The sequence below is a fragment of the Leopardus geoffroyi genome, chromosome C1 (assembly GCF_018350155.1).
Source record: "Leopardus geoffroyi isolate Oge1 chromosome C1, O.geoffroyi_Oge1_pat1.0, whole genome shotgun sequence".
NCBI lineage: Eukaryota > Metazoa > Chordata > Mammalia > Carnivora > Felidae > Leopardus > Leopardus geoffroyi.
Window position 1 is genome coordinate 192,544,513 of NC_059328.1, and position 15,773 is coordinate 192,560,285.

Consider the following 15,773-nt stretch of genomic DNA (forward strand, 5'->3'; position numbering starts at 1 on the left):
CAAAAACTATAAATTAATATGGAAAAGAGAGTATCGGGCACACCTTTTTCGCTGCCAAAGTTGTTGACTTGGTAGCATCTTTGTGTTGGTCATTCTACCATGATTGAATGGAATCACATCTTGCAAAGTGCAGTTTTTGTTTTGGGCTCTCCTATAAGCTGACCAGCTCTAACTTGCTTGTCGTAAAATCATTTTAGCTTCGGGTTGAGTCAGGCACCATGATATTTTCTTTCTTCGGTGGGTTCAAAGACATCCATTATTTTCTTAATTAGCTTGAAAATAGGACAAAGTGACAGCAGTCTTTGAAGTCACTTAATTGTGTGAATTGTTTAGCTACTGGGCCAGAACTGGAGAAAGAGAGCCGAAAGATACAATTTAAATGTTGTGAATGATGCCACCCCGTGGCGAGGGTGAGGTGGGTGATACGCATCTGCTTTTCCCTGTTGTGGCCCAGATCCACAACTCCCGCTGGCTGTTATTCTAGGTGTCATGTCACAAGGCCTCCAAGGGCAAGCCAGCCATGTTGCTGGTGCTTGTCCAAGAATTTACCAGACTATTCCAATCCTGCAGGACTCGCTGGTCGCACTGCGCTTACCCGGAGCCAGTATGTCAGGCTCCTACGTGTCACCTCCTGTGAGGTTTGGAAGGGTGATTTTACTCCACTCTGTTTAGAATTTATGTCCAGACTTTCGAATCTTGACATCCCTACTGTCCATCCCCCAGTAAGCTGCCTGGCCACTAAATGTGCTCATTTGGGATTGAAATAGTCTAGTAGGAGAGAGGCTGAATTGTATGATTGTGATTTCTTTTTTTAATTTTTGCTCTTGGAAATGAGAAAGGAAAGGAGATTCTTTATGATGAGCTAATCGTGACCTCATGTTCTCCTCTCACCTCCCCTCCTGTCCTTCCACTGACTCTGAATCACTGATTGTGCATGTTTGACCCAGTGTTTTCCTCCTGCACCTGTCCTGTTGTATACCCTCAGATTTACAAGGAGCAGCTTAATACCAGGGTTGTCCTGGTGGCTGTAGAGACCTGGACTGAGAAGGATCATATTGAGATCACCACCAACCCTGTGCAGATGCTCCATGAGTTCTCCAAATACCGGCAGCGCATTAAACAGCATGCTGATGCTGTGCACCTTATCTCGTATGTACCTGTGGTCTTTGGGTTGACATTTATCTTGATCCCTTTATTGGACCACCTAAGTTATACATAAGTGTATGGATCCTGAATTGATTCCTTTCTCTGGTTATATATGTAGCAGGGAGGTAAGCCTTCTGGTGCTGGGAAGGTGGTTCCATGGTCATAAGATTTACCTTCAGAGCATGATCTTACTTTCACACTTTACATCTTGCAGGTGAACTCATGATTCAAGGTGGCTGCTGGTGCACCAGCCTTTATTACGGGCACCAGGAGTACAGGGAGGGAAGAGTGCAAGAGAGCACTCCTTCCAGCTGAGTTAGCTCCATTAAAGTGGATTTCCTGAAAGCTTGCACATATCAATTTTTACCAGTAAATCATTTGCTAGCCCTTTGTCATAGCCACACCTAGCTGCAAGAGAGACTAGGAAATACAGTCTTTTGAGGTGAACCATTGAATAAAATTGAGATTTTATCCTTAAGGAAAAGGATTACCATACTTTCTTTTAATATAATAAGTGGTTTCCTTGTCCACTCATTACAAAGCTGTTTTCAGACCATCCTCTAAGACCAACCAAATTCCTCCTTCCTTGCCTCTCACCTTAGCTCTTTACTCGTTTCTCTCAGTCCATAATCAGCAACTTCTTTTTTTTTTTAATTTTTTTTAATGTTTGTTTATTTTTGAGACAGAGACAGATTGAGCATGAACGGGGGAGGGTCAGAGAGAGAGGGAGACACAGAATCCGAAACAGGCTCCAGGCTCTGAGCTGTCAGCACATAGCCCGACGTGGGGCCGGAACTCACGAACCGTGAGATCATGACCTGAACCGAAGTCGGAGGCTCAACCAACTGAGCCACCCAGGCGCCCCCAGCAGCTTCTAATAATTTATAAATTTATAATAATCAGCCAGTGCTCCGTAGGTGCTCAGTTAATGTTTGTTCTATGGAGATTGCTTAACATAACATAAATCTAAAGGTATTTAGAATGTAGTTTTTGATTTCCTGAGGAAAGTTGAATTTGGGGTATTCAGTGTAGAGTGAGTAGACATGTTTTGGGACATGATGGTCCCATATATGATGGTGTTGGCTTCCTGATTGCCCTTTCTTTTTCTGTAGGCGTGTGACATTCCACTATAAGAGAAGCAGTCTGAGTTACTTTGGAGGTGTCTGTTCTCGCACAAGGGGCGTTGGCGTGAATGAGGTAAATTTGATCAATTTTCTTAAAGTAGAGCTTTATCTTTGCATCTGATCTCTTTCTTCCCTGTGGCCTAGTTTACATCCCTCTTGGGCTTGTTTAAAATGACAGTGACACCGGGAATAAGGTATAAGTGATTTATATTAGTAAATAGAACCCAAAGTGGTCTTTGGTGTTAAAAAAGAGGTATTGCTTCATTTCATAATGATAGTATTTCATATTTATCAGGCAAACGCATGCCAAAGATTGATCCAGATATTTTTTTCAACTCTATGGATAAATTTTTATAAACTTATTACTCCTTTCCTGAAAACTTTAAGGTATAATGCTCTCCTGCGGATGTTAGGTTTTAATTCATTTAAATCAAAGAATGTGTGATTATATTTAATCAGTATCTTTGGTTTCTCCCTATGTAAAATTTTCATTTTTATGCCTTCTACCTGTCTATCTATAGAATTCATTGAAACAAATGTTTCCTTCATCTCATTGTTTGGATTCCAGTACCTTCATTTATATAAAGGAAATTCTTACAACAGTTGGCGACAGCACTCAAAAAGGCTGAACCAACTATAGCTAAACCCTGATAAATGCCAGGATATATTATAACCAGTTGTAGCCAATAGCCATCATTCAGTAGAGGCCTCTCTGAGGCCTCTCTGAGCCATCATTCTGTCAAGGCCTCTCTCTCGACATATTTCTAGTAAGTTGAATTTATTCTTGGTTTGGAATGAGTTGGATTGGGGCACAGCCTTTTACGAATTGTATCTTATGTTTCCATGTGAGAGCATCAAGTTCTGAGAGATGCCACATAGGAAGAGAGGCGTTCTGCTTCTTGGGCCCAGTTGCAAGGAAGAGGTGCTGAGGAACGTATGCCATCTTTTGATGCTGTGAGGCTCTGCTTAGGGAACTGAGATGATATGTGGTGATGATTAAGAAATAATAACTAGCTTTGTGCACTCTCTCAAATGTTTCCCACACACTTTCAACTCTGAAAAACAGTATGGTCTTCCAATGGCAGTGGCACAAGTATTATCGCAGAGCCTGGCTCAAAACCTTGGAATCCAATGGGAACCTTCTAGCAGAAAGCCAAGTATGTACATTGACCTTCTTACTCACTTTCATGTGCCATTCTGTCTATATAATGCATGTCCGGTCAATAAATAAATATTGTTCATTCCTAAGTCATTATAGTTTAATTGTAGTCTACTTCCTTCCTCTTAAAAAAGATGATCAAATGAGCGACTTAAGGTAATTTTTAATCCGTTTGGGTTGTAGATATCTCTCCTTTAAAATTCATAAAATCATACTCACTTTCCAGAGTGGGATCAGGTCTTTCTCACACTGCAGAATGTTAGGGGTGAGGTCGATGAGTACTCACTCTCTGGGTTCTAAGCAGCGGAGTATAGAAACTGGATGCCAGTGAGACTCCATCAGGGAGTTATTAATAGTACATTTGGATCAAGGAATAGCTTAGATCTACTATAAGAAAGCAGCGCCAACTCTAATGAAAATTCCCCACCACCTACCTCCAGCTGAACTCACTCACATGGTCCCATCAGAAGAGTTCAAGAAGAAGCCTCCCCTCCAGGCAGCTCTGCCCTAGGGCCCTTTAAGCCTGGGAATGGGTGGTGGATGATAACACTCTAGTGGGCAGGCAGTGCCAGGAGGGAGTCCACACCGGGCCCCAGATCCCATCCAGTGGGAAAGTGCAGCCAGTGACGGCTGGTGTCACTCTCCTCACTAATCAGAAGAGAGGAAGATGGAAAGACAGGACCGAGCTTCTGGTAGCAAAATATCCAAGGCCCACAATGGTTTTAGGAGTCCGTGAAAAATTTGAATTTCTTTAAAAATCAGAATGAAATCCAACTTGGATTATGTTAGTCTTTAAACCAACAAAGTAGCAAAATACAATTTCTAATACACTTTGGTGGCATGAAGCCAAAGTGCCTAAGGCTCACAAAAATAATAATGCGACCTTGTGGATAAAAGGACCAAGGTATTCACTCAAATTATTCTCTTAAGTGGAAGTCTGCTCCCCTCTGTGAAACTATCAGACGCTTAAAGTAAAGGTCTCCTTGCCCACCTCACTTCCCCAAAGAAGGAAAGGACAACAATCTACGTTCACATTATTCTACATTTTATACTTTAAAAAAAAATAGTTTTTTAATGTTTGTTTACTTCTGAGAGAGAGAGAGAGAGAGCTAGAGCACAAGCAGGGGCAGAGAGAGAGGGAGACACAGAATCCGAAGCAGGGTCCAGGCTCTGAGCTGTCAGCACAGAGCCCGATTCAGGGCTCCAACCCATGGGCCGTGAGATCATGACCTGAGCTGAAGTCAGATGCTTAACCAACTAAGCCACCCAGGCGCCCCGATTTTATACTTTTTTGACGACTCTCAAATAATTGTCATTAATGCACATGTTATGGGAACTTGAAACAAAATACATATCCACGGGCTTCTCAATTTCCTTTTTGGACATATTAAGCCATCACTTTGTGGGTATATTAAGTCTGGTGGCACTTTGCAAATATCCATAAACTTTCATTTATTGATATCTTGCTCAGAGTATTTGCTTTCCCAAGGAAACACACAGTACACATCAAAGGAGGTATTTGGGGTTCCATCAGTGGGATAGATGGCTTTAAAATCTGAAAGAGTAGGGCCAGGTATATGGCCTTGTTTGAGAAGGCTGGGGCTGTGAAGAGGCCAGCGCTGGGGTCAGCAGAGACCTGTTACAGAGTTGGGTGAGGGTCTGTGGTGAGAAGTAGGGGTTCATTACTGATGCCTGGAGTAGTTCCTTCCTAACATGTTTTATACCTTTGTGAAATATTTGTTTAGGTAGATAGTTCATTAGTTCCGAACTTCGATTTTTGAAAAAATCCCATCTGGAGTCTTTCTGTAAAAACATCTGTGTTTATGATAGAAAAAAGAATAGGAAAAATAAAAGAACAGCCCATTACTGTATCAGTATGGCAGTGTCTGACATCCATGTTGAGTTTAGGACTATTGTTTAATTTAAATGACTATTTACACTTTTATTTTAGAATGCTCTCTTTTCCTAAACCTTTTAGCGTAGTGTTCTTCAAGTTCCGGCCCAACCTCACCTTGACTCGAGCAAATGGAATTCTCTCCTGGAACCTCCGTGTGCTCTGTTGGCGGAGCTTCAGTGATGACTCGTTATATCTGTGCAAGCGAGCCTTCCAGCTCACAGAGCACATACAGGCGCTCATCTTGCATGAGCCCGTGACCCACTCTGGGAGATAGGCAAAGAGGTTATTCCCCGTTTTCCTCATCAGGTGGAGTTTGGACCAGAACTCAGGCTTTTCATTTCCAGACCAGGCTACTTTTCCCTAAACATTAATTGAGTTCTCTGAGTTACAAACACGAAGAGAGGCACCGTTTTATTCCTTAGCAGCTGTTGTCTTAGGGAGCAACCTATACTTCTGGAAAGGATAAAGAAGTATTGTTTTAAAAGAAATAGGTTTTGTTTGGAGAGACCTCACGTTCTGTATCTTTAGGACATGAAATTGGTGATGAGAATTATCTCAAGAGCTGCAGTGCAAAGTAAAGATGTGACTTTTGTTGTTTCTCTCTTTTTTTTTTTCTTGCTTATTATTTCATCGGACTAGAATGTGACTGCACAGAGTCCTGGGGTGGCTGCATCATGGAAGAAACAGGGTAAAATTTCATTATATATGCATTTGAAATAAGCCTTTCACTGAAATTGCTGTTTATGATTAGATACACAGTCTCCCAAGTACTGGTCTCTTAGGTTCAATACTCAGTATAAATTCAATAATTAATTATCTTATATTTTAAAAATGGAAGGATTAATTTGCCTTATATTTTAATTTTTTGCTAAATTTGTTGATAATAAAATATAGTAATAACTGCTATTTCTTTCTATTGACCTTTAAAGGAAGCACATTATTAAATGCTTCTAAGTTTAGCAGAGGCATTAATTTTTTAGTGCACTTAGAATAAAAGCTGGTTGTCTGCCTGAAGCAGTCAATGAAAATCAATTTATTTATCAATTTATATTTTACGGAACTCTCCAATAGATATGTTTGCCATAGTAAAAATTACACTATATTGCTTATATAATCAATACAGCTTTTTTGGTTCTTAAGATAGCTTTATTGTGTCTAAATTAGGTATCTCCTATTGATAGAAATTTGAACATTTTCTCACCTATCTCTTCTTGTGAGGACACTTTGGGAACTAGCACCCCTTTCTAGTTGCCATTGCAGCTGTGAACTGCTGCGTTGCAGCTGTGAACCAAAGCCTGGAAACATTGCCCCAGCCCCTGCACCCATGGGAGCCACTGGCCCATGGCCATCTAAGCCAGAGCCCACCCCTTCTAGCTGGAAGAGGTTTTCTCACCCGTTTTCTCTCTCTTGTTCCTTCTGCCCATGCCAGATATCTGCTCAACACATCACCCATTTCTGGTCCTACCCCCATCCCGAGGAGCCCCAGTGGCCAGAGGCCCTGACCTACTCATGCAGAGTCCCTTCCTTACTCTTCCCCGGGAGTCCCGCTCATGGGGAAAAGATGAGTGTGAGTGCGAGGGTTTGCAGAGAGAATCAACATTCCGCCTGCTGCTTTAGGACATAGGTTTCTAGAAATGTAGTTTAAACGTGAAACCGTTAGCCTTCATGCTCCCCTTACTGTTGCACCACAATTTAGTAACATTATGGGTTAAACAGCATTTTCAAGGACTACTCTAAGAAGGTAACACTACTGATAATATTGCTTCTAAAGGGAGCTGCCTTCTGCCTTCTGAACTCCCAATTTCTAAATGAATTTTTGGACTGACCACCCTTAGAATATAAAAAAAACTACTTAAAGTTTGTGTGTGTGTGTGTGTGTGTGTGTGTGTGTGTGTGTGTTTAAATATGTGTATGTATGCCAATTTATTTCCTGATTTGAAAATGCAGTCTTATCAGACTTTTAGAGGAAATGCCAAGCCTCTTTAAGAGATCCCTGTCAACAATGGTAGGTTTTTCCTACTTCCATATACTACCCTCATGCACCAGGTTACAAAAAAACTATTGGATTACATCTCGGAATAAGCGGCCTGTCACTCTCAAATCAAGTACTGTGACAAATATGCCCAAGGAATCAGCGTGTATGATTCCATTTAACCATGATCATATGTATAATATTTCCCTATGCACTGACCTAGAGAGAGTAATTTGATTAATTTCATCACACAGGCTTATATTCCTGCTGAGTCATTAATATCACCAAATAGTTTTTGAAGTTGAGCATAAGGAGCTATTTATTACCTAATTCTAATTCAGAAGGAGCTTACCCTATGTGCCAAAAACATATATACAGATATCCGTGTGTGTGTGTGTGTGTGTGTGTGTGTATAGTATAATACTTCTCTTTAGGGTTTCCTTGTTTGCCTCAATTGTGTTCCTGAAGCCTGCATTATATAATCTTTAATAAATTAACTGTCACAATTCCTTCCTCCAAAGTAGAATCTGGCAGGTTCTCTTGTGTCTTTTATTCGGGACAGAGGCAAAAAAGTGCTTGCCTTTACTGAGACAGAGCAAATAAAAACGACCACATTTAAAAATACAGCCTAGGTGGAGAAGTTTTGTGATGAGCTTTCTAAACCTCTCCTAAGCCAAGGCACAGAAGAGCTTGGCTGCTGAGGAGGTTGTAACCTGCCTCCCAATCTGTGGTTTTCTTTGAATTTCTATTTTTATAAACTCTACCACACATACTTATTTGGCAATTGGAACATAAATGCCTTGTCAACATTTGTGTGGAAGCATCTAGATCCAGCGTGAACATTTTGTTCTAGTTCAAGGGTTTTAATTTTCTTCTTTGATGACTGCTTTTGGTAAATTATTTACATAATTGATTCTTTATTTCCTCAGGGTGTCCCACTCCCGGAAGTTCTCAAAGTGCAGCATTTTGGAATATAGAGACTTTTTACAGAGAGGGGGAGGAGCCTGTCTTTTCAACAGGCCGACAAAGGTTAGTAACTCAGAAAGTGTAACCATTTGTCCAATTTTGTTTTTGCTTCTAAGAAGTTCGTTTAATGTACATAACACTTAGGAAAGCAACAGCCTTTGAAATCATATATACCTCAGATCTACTCGCAAATCTCTTATTTGTGGGAAAAGACTTAAAAGCCATTCTTGCATTTTACTGCTTGTGAAATGTTGAAGAGTAGCTTAATAAAACTAGATGCAGAAAGACTTATCTTTTTACAGTGGAATACTGCCAAACGTCAGATACTTGTCTTGGAAAACAGGTTTTCTTTCTGCCGATCAGATTAGTATTTATAGAAGCCATTATCATCTTGAAGAACTAGTCCTGTTTAAATGAATGATAAAACCATAGTTTCCCTGCTCTGAATCTCTGATTTTTCAATGCTGGCTATGCCCCTCCCACCCTCCCCTCCAAACAAACATCCTTCAATTAAAATATTTTTGAAATTTTCATATTAGGGTTTTTCATTCTGCTGCTAAGAGATTGTGGATTAGATTAAGATATATTGCTTTAGGGACGCCTGACTGGCTCAGTCGGTTAAGCGTCCGATTGAGGCTCACATCATGATGTCACGGTTTGTGGGTTCGAGCCCCGCACCGGGTTCCGTGCTGACAGCTCAGAGACTGTAGCCTACTTCGGATTCTGTGGCTCCCTCTCTCTCTGCCCCTCCCCTGCTCACTCTCTGTCTCTCTCTCAAAAATAAATAAGCGTTAAAAAAATAAAAACAAAAAAACAAAAAAGAAAGATATATTGCTTTAACCCGTTTCTCTGACAAAAATTCTATTTTCCTTTGGCATTCTCTCTAGGGCTTTTTTTATTTTTTTGAGTGGTCTATTCTCCTAGACAGGAAGCATTACTAATATGAGCCAGCCAAAAAATGGCTCGAGGTATTTATGGATCTCATAAATACAAATGTGTATTTAGTATTTATTATGTAGTCCCTCTGTGTGGGAAGGTCCATGTTGTCAAATGGCACTTCATCAAATTCATATACACAGTGTCACAATCCTTATCCATAATTCCTTAATTCAAAAAGCTCAGAAAATTGGAAGTGTGTGTTTTTTTTATGAGTTTTCATAGAACATGTCAAGGCAGTAAAACTTGTCTTGGACTGAAAACCTTTATTATCTCCCATAGTGTAAATATTCATAAGTCTTACTGCAGAAATAGAAATGTTTTTGATTTTAGGGTATGCATGAGGCCCCTCAGGGCTTTTATATAGAACATGGTAATTGCATCATACTTTTCTAAAATCTAGCAAAGCCAGACTTTCAAACTCACTGGCTACAAAGCTTTTGGATAAGAGATTATGGACCTATAGTAGCATTTTTGGAAATGAATTTTTCAACAAGCAAAGAGATAGGATTGCTGCTAATTCGCAGATGGTATAGAAATTCTAACATTGCACATTTCATATTGCTTTTGACAATACTCCTTCATAAGCCAAATATAACCCATTTGCTATACAAAAAGATTTAATGCTCTATGAATTGAGAGAGCAGTGAAATCATGTTAGCCTTAAAAAAATAAAAATCAGTGACTAATGTGGATAGTTGACAGACTAATTTACTACTATCCTCATAAGTAAGTGATCCTCCTAAAGTCAGAGGATAGAAGTTTGATGTCTGACATCTATATGAAGTCTCAGTAAGGCTGCAAAAAAAGAAACAGGAATTTTAAAGTGACCTTGCATCATGAAATTCGGCTGCCTGCCTTTCATGGCATTGATCTCAATACAGGAAATCTGAAAATTTCAAAGTGTTTAAAATGGGGGAAATGAGTATTAATGAATTAATGTGAGCTGCTGGCTTTATGAATTGCAATGTATGTGACTAATTTTACCTGCCTTGTGTCTCTCCAGCTAATTATAAGTAGCATGCTTGAGGGAACAACACTGAGTTCTAAAGTTTCTAAAGTGTGTTAAAGGATCCACCACTAGGTTTCTGAAATTGCCTGTGAGTAGAAAGAAAATTATTCCAATAACTTGGAAACTAAATAAAAATAACTATACATCTTCAATTTTAAAAATTAGTAAATACAGGGGCACCTGGGTGGCTCAGTCGGTTGAGCGTCTGACATTGGCTCAGGTCGTGATCTCACGGTTCATTAGTTTGAACCCTGCGTTGGGCTCTGTGCTGACAGCTCAGAGCCTGGAGCGTGCTTCAGATTCTGTGTCTCCCTGTCTCTCTGCCCCTCCCCTGCTCATGCTCTGTCTCTGTCTCTCTCTCATCTCTCAAAAGTAAACATAAAAAAATTAAAAATTAGTAAATACAGATTTATTTTTTTAAGCTACATGGCAGAATTATTTATTCATTCATTTATTTATTTATGAGTTATTTATTTATTTATATTTTGAGAGAGGGGGCACACTAATGAGAGAATGCCAAGCAGGCACCGTGCCATCAGCGTGGAACTCTACGTGTGCGGCTCCATCTCATGAACTGTGAGATCATGACCTGAGCCAAAGCCAAGAATAAATGCTTAACCAACTGAGCCACTCAGGTGTCCTAGAAGGATTTTTTTTAAGCTCCCATGGATTCCAGTAGAACTGTTTATATGTATGCATGAAGGAACTGACTCTTTTTTTCTAAGTGCTTTTAGTGAGTGAATGTATGCATGCGTGGTTTCCATGTTATTTTCGCATTATCTGTGTGTCTGTTTTCTGTGCTATGGGACTCTTCCCACTGGCCATGTTTTCCACTCAGTTTGTGATAGTGGCCTGTCACAGGATGGAAGCAGGGTCCAAGAATGAAGTCTAGTAGTTGATTCCATGCAGGGCCTGATAGAAAGTGCTAGCCATGTTCCAATCTGAGCTTTCCATTTCCATTTTCTCCTGCCTCCTGATAAAATCCCATGGAGATTAGGACTGCTGGTTTCACTCAGTGGACTTTCCCATAGGGGAGTCTGACTCCACCCAAGTACCCTGGAAACCTTTCTTGTTTCTGATAAGAGTTTTCCCTTCCTGCAAGTGGAAGGAGAATTGGGTCTTTGTCAGGTGGACTCAGTGGAAGGCAGCCCTTCTTTGGGGGCGGGTACTGCTACTGGCAAAGGAGTCTCTTTTGCCCTCTCATGCTCATGGCTTTGGGCATTTGGATTGGGATGTGCTGTTCCAGTCTCCATCCAAGTGTGATGGACGTGCCCAGGGAGATCTGGCCCCAGCTGAAGGAAAATAGAAATGTTTCTTGTAAATAATCAACTGCCTCTATCATTGGTTGCAATACAGTTTATCTGGCAAGCAAGTTCATAGCACTAGCAGTGTGAGTCATTCTAGAAATTTGACTCTTCCGTAGCTCCAGAAATGATTGAGGAATTTCTATAGAGCCATGCATATGTCTGCACATTTATGTAATATGCTTTGGACAGAACAGATTTCTTTTCAATGAGAATTATGGGCAGCACTTTTTCTAAGCTTATTTGAATTTCCTTGATTGTGTATATCACATTTGGCTGTGGCTGAAACATTTTTATCTTTTTGACAATTTTATGTTTTCTCAGCCGACTTGAGATAAGTCACGAAATTAGATATCTGTGAGCCTTAGCAATGCATTTTAGCTCCATTAGCAAATATGATAAGTGATCTATTCTTTTTGACAGCTTATTTCCATTAACAAGTAATTCTCATGGTAGAGGTCATCTCTGGGGCCCATCTCCAGAGAATCCTCCAAGAAATATTACCCCATTTGGAATATGTTTTTTAGAAGTGTTGTTAATAAGTGAACAGTGTTTCCCACACAGACATCATTTATAGGTGCCATCACAACAAATCACAGAAGAATATCACATGATAGCTGATTATGCGGCCTAATTGGTGTGTTGACTTTCTGTGATAAATTAAAACGTGTTTCCTTTCTCTTCCTAATCTCTTTCAGCTATTTGAGCCCACAGAATGTGGAAATGGATATGTGGAGGCTGGAGAAGAATGTGACTGTGGTTTACATGTGGTAGGTATAAGAGATCTTTTCTGTCTTCAGCACAGTTCTTACCCAGAGCAAACAAGAATAGCATTAGTGAGAAGCCTATACTGGCCTTCTCAGTGGTCTTTCTCATCTATTAATGCTTAATCCCAGCTCAGACAGGTTAGAATTAATCATGTCCTTATGGCCCCGTTTGAAAACAAAAACAAAAAGAAAAACAAAACAAAAAAACCCAAATGGGTTCTTCTAATCAAATCTCCTCCCCCTTAAAAATCCATAGCTCATATTCATCCCACTCAAATTTTACCAAATCATGAAGCATGGTGTGTGTTATTTTTGTCTTTATAAAACTAGATAGAGTCTGGGGGCACCTGGCTGCCTCAGTCGGTGGGGCAGGTGACCCTTGATCTCAGGGTAGTGAACGTTAGCCCCATGTTCGGTGTAGAGATTACTTAAAAAAAAAATCTTAAAAAAATAACTAGATAGAGTCTTAAGAATGTATTAGAGCTAACCAACGGTGAGGTGCCCGCTAAGAGATGAGGTTACTTGTTGGTAGACAAGCCTTTTCACGGAAAATCACCCTTTGATGAAAAATAAGGCAGGAAGGACTCTTATCATTGTTTAAAGTGATTACTTCCTAAAGTATTTGCTTGCTATTGTATAAGTCTCCCCACGTGGAGTACACAGGTGGAGACAAGGTTGAATGACCAGCCCGTAAGCTTCCTTGCTTACTCACGTGAAGTGTTTCCTCTAGGAATGCTATGGATTTTGCTGTAAGAAATGCTCTCTCTCCAATGGGGCTCACTGCAGCGACGGGCCCTGCTGTAACAATACCTCATGTCTTGTGAGTTACCTGACAATTTTGTCTTCCTTTTCATGGACATATTAGCTAAATATCTCAGTGTGTACATACAGCATTTTTAGAACTTGCTACAAATCTGTTGATTGATATGTGCCTCACAGTTTTGTACAATCAATAAATCTACCTAAAACCTGGGGGTCAAAACATCTACCTTTACTATGATTCACTGTCAACTATCCTACCCTTCAATACCTCCTTAAGAAAATATACATATACTCCTTCCAGATAAACATTGAGAGTTGCCCTGAATGCGGATGAAAGCCACATTAAATGGTTGAATAGAAAAGGGACAATTCCTGTGGTCTTTTTAATAATAGTTCCTATAATAATAATAATAATAATAATAATAATAATAATAGGACTTAACCTTTTTCTTTAAAACTTACCCTAATTTATTTTGGACAATGAACATAAAACCTAGTGCTTACATTTTTATGTTTGATTTTTGAAATCCCTTATAAAGGCAAGAAAGCTAGATAAGGAATGTTCATATGTGTATATATGCAGCTTATGTGTGTGTGGACACAGTTAACTTCCATCTTAGGACCTCCAGTGAGCTTTTGCAAAGTCATTTTTTAAACATTCCTTTTTCTCATTTACCAAACCTCTAATATTACTTAGAACCATAAAGTTACATGATTTTATGATTTTATTCTCTACCAATGTATGATGGCATTTTAGGACTTTCTAGCTTGATTGTCTTATGTTCCCCACCAGATTACAAATTGCTTGACATTGATGGTCTCTTCCCTTCATCTTTTACCCACCCCCTCAATGTGATTGGTGTTACTGAAAGGAGTTCATATGAATTCACTGAAATTTGGTTGTGTACATTTAGCTACAGCAAGATTAACATCCAAGCTCATAGGTATAATCAGTGTAGACTGAGTGTGGATATCAATATTCACAGAGATCTTAAATGTTTGTATTTTAGTGATTTGCTCTTTTGTCCTCAACCACACAACTGTGTCTTCTTCACATAATTGCCGTCACTTTGTTTTCCAAAAGTAATACTCTTGAGACCGTGGGTTTTGAAATCTAAAATTGAATGCCTTGGGTTAATGATTCATATTTACTACAGAGAGTGGTACCTGGACCTTGTCTCTATTCTGCAACTGCCTTGCTATTTCATAAAACGAGTTTGGTGATGGTTATGATCGTTGGTGAATAAAACAATACTATTTGAAATAGTAATTTAATACTAGCTCCTAATACTGAATTTTTATTTGCAGTTTCAGCCACGAGGGTATGAATGTCGGGATGCTGTGAATGGGTGTGATATTACTGAATATTGTACTGGAGACTCCGGCCAGGTATGACAAGCTGAGTTTTTGAACAGTACATTTGACTTGCAAGTATCTTACACATTGGAAAGCTTTCAGTTTGGACTACGTGTGTGAATATGATTTAGTTTCTTTGGTTTTTGTTTTGTTTTACTTTGTTTTCTAGTAATGACTAGATCTCCACCATGCCTTGATTTTAGGAACGTATGTTGTGTTTCTTGGGCCTAAATCTCTTTTTTCTTCCAAATTTCCCCTTCATGATTAGTTCCCTTTATGTGGTTTCTATCCAATGAATTAATCTTTCTTTCTGTCCCAACATCTAAAATAGTATGTTCACATTCATGAAGAATTAATGTACTGTTTCCAAACATCTTTAAACCACAAAGCCCTTTCTTGTAAGAAAAAAATGGGTTGGGGGGGCGCCTGGGTGGCTCAATCGGTTAAGTGTCTGACTTTGGCTCTGATCATGATCTTGTGGTTTGTGAGTTCCAGCCCCATGTTGGGCTCTGTGCTAACAGCTCAGAGCCTGGAGCCTGCTTCAGATTCTGTGTCTCCTCCTCTCTCTGCCCCTCCCATGCTCATGCTCTGTCTCTGTCTCTCAATAATAAATAAACGTTGAAAAAAAATTAAAAAAAAAAGAAAAGAAAAAATGGGTGGGATGCCCACTGTAGAAGGCGCAGAACGAGTAGCACTGCTCTGATTGAAGGGGGATCACAAGCAGGGGCCCCCCTCTCTCAGTTCTGTCTCTCTCCCACTTACATTGTCTGGCACCATGGCCCATATGCTTTCGTGTGGACTTCTTCACGTTAAAAATTATTATACCATTATAATTGACGTTGCCTACCAGCATTCCTTCTGTGTACAATTTTTATGTTTTAAAAGTTTATATTATGTTACTTTAAGGCTTTATTTTTCATTCCAAGGAACATTTGTCGAGCACCTGCTGTGTATGTCAAGCACTTCTGTAAACGTTGGGATGTGGTAGGGAACCAGACAGACAAGTCCTTGTCCTCACGGGACTTATGTTTTGCTGGGTGGAGAGATAAGTGAACAGAAACATCTATGGTGGGAAGTGTAAATAAGTGTAAAATCAGTGTAAAATAAGATGATATAAGATGTGGGGTCGGTAGCGTTAGGTGGGGTGGTCAGGTGCATCATCCTGGAGGAGTTGGCATTTAAGTAGAAACACAAATAAGATGAGCTAGTCAGAAAACAGCGAGTAAGGAAGCTTATCTTCCTCAAGAAATGGAATGAAGGCAGGGATTACTGGAGAGTAGTGGGAAAAAGATCGAGAGGACGTCAGCAATCAGGGCAGTAAGGGAGTAATAAGAATTTTGGGTTTCATTCTACATTTACCTTTGCTCTGACA

At 39.8% G+C, this 15,773-nt stretch overlaps 1 protein-coding gene across 5 annotated transcripts in view; it reads left to right on the forward strand.

Moving 5' to 3' along the window:
- The window catches only part of ADAM23 (ADAM metallopeptidase domain 23), a 189,894-nt gene that overhangs the window by 124,187 nt on the left and 49,934 nt on the right, over positions 1-15,773 (forward strand). For all 5 annotated transcript variants that reach the window (XM_045480942.1, XM_045480941.1, XM_045480945.1 and 2 more), the window contains exons 11-18: positions 986-1,149; positions 2,259-2,343; positions 3,337-3,427; positions 5,966-6,014; positions 8,228-8,327; positions 12,215-12,286; positions 13,014-13,103; positions 14,354-14,434. In XM_045480942.1, coding sequence (XP_045336898.1) covers positions 986-1,149; positions 2,259-2,343; positions 3,337-3,427; positions 5,966-6,014; positions 8,228-8,327; positions 12,215-12,286; positions 13,014-13,103; positions 14,354-14,434 — 732 coding nt within the window. The remainder of the gene's footprint in view (positions 1-985; positions 1,150-2,258; positions 2,344-3,336; positions 3,428-5,965; positions 6,015-8,227; positions 8,328-12,214; positions 12,287-13,013; positions 13,104-14,353; positions 14,435-15,773) is intronic.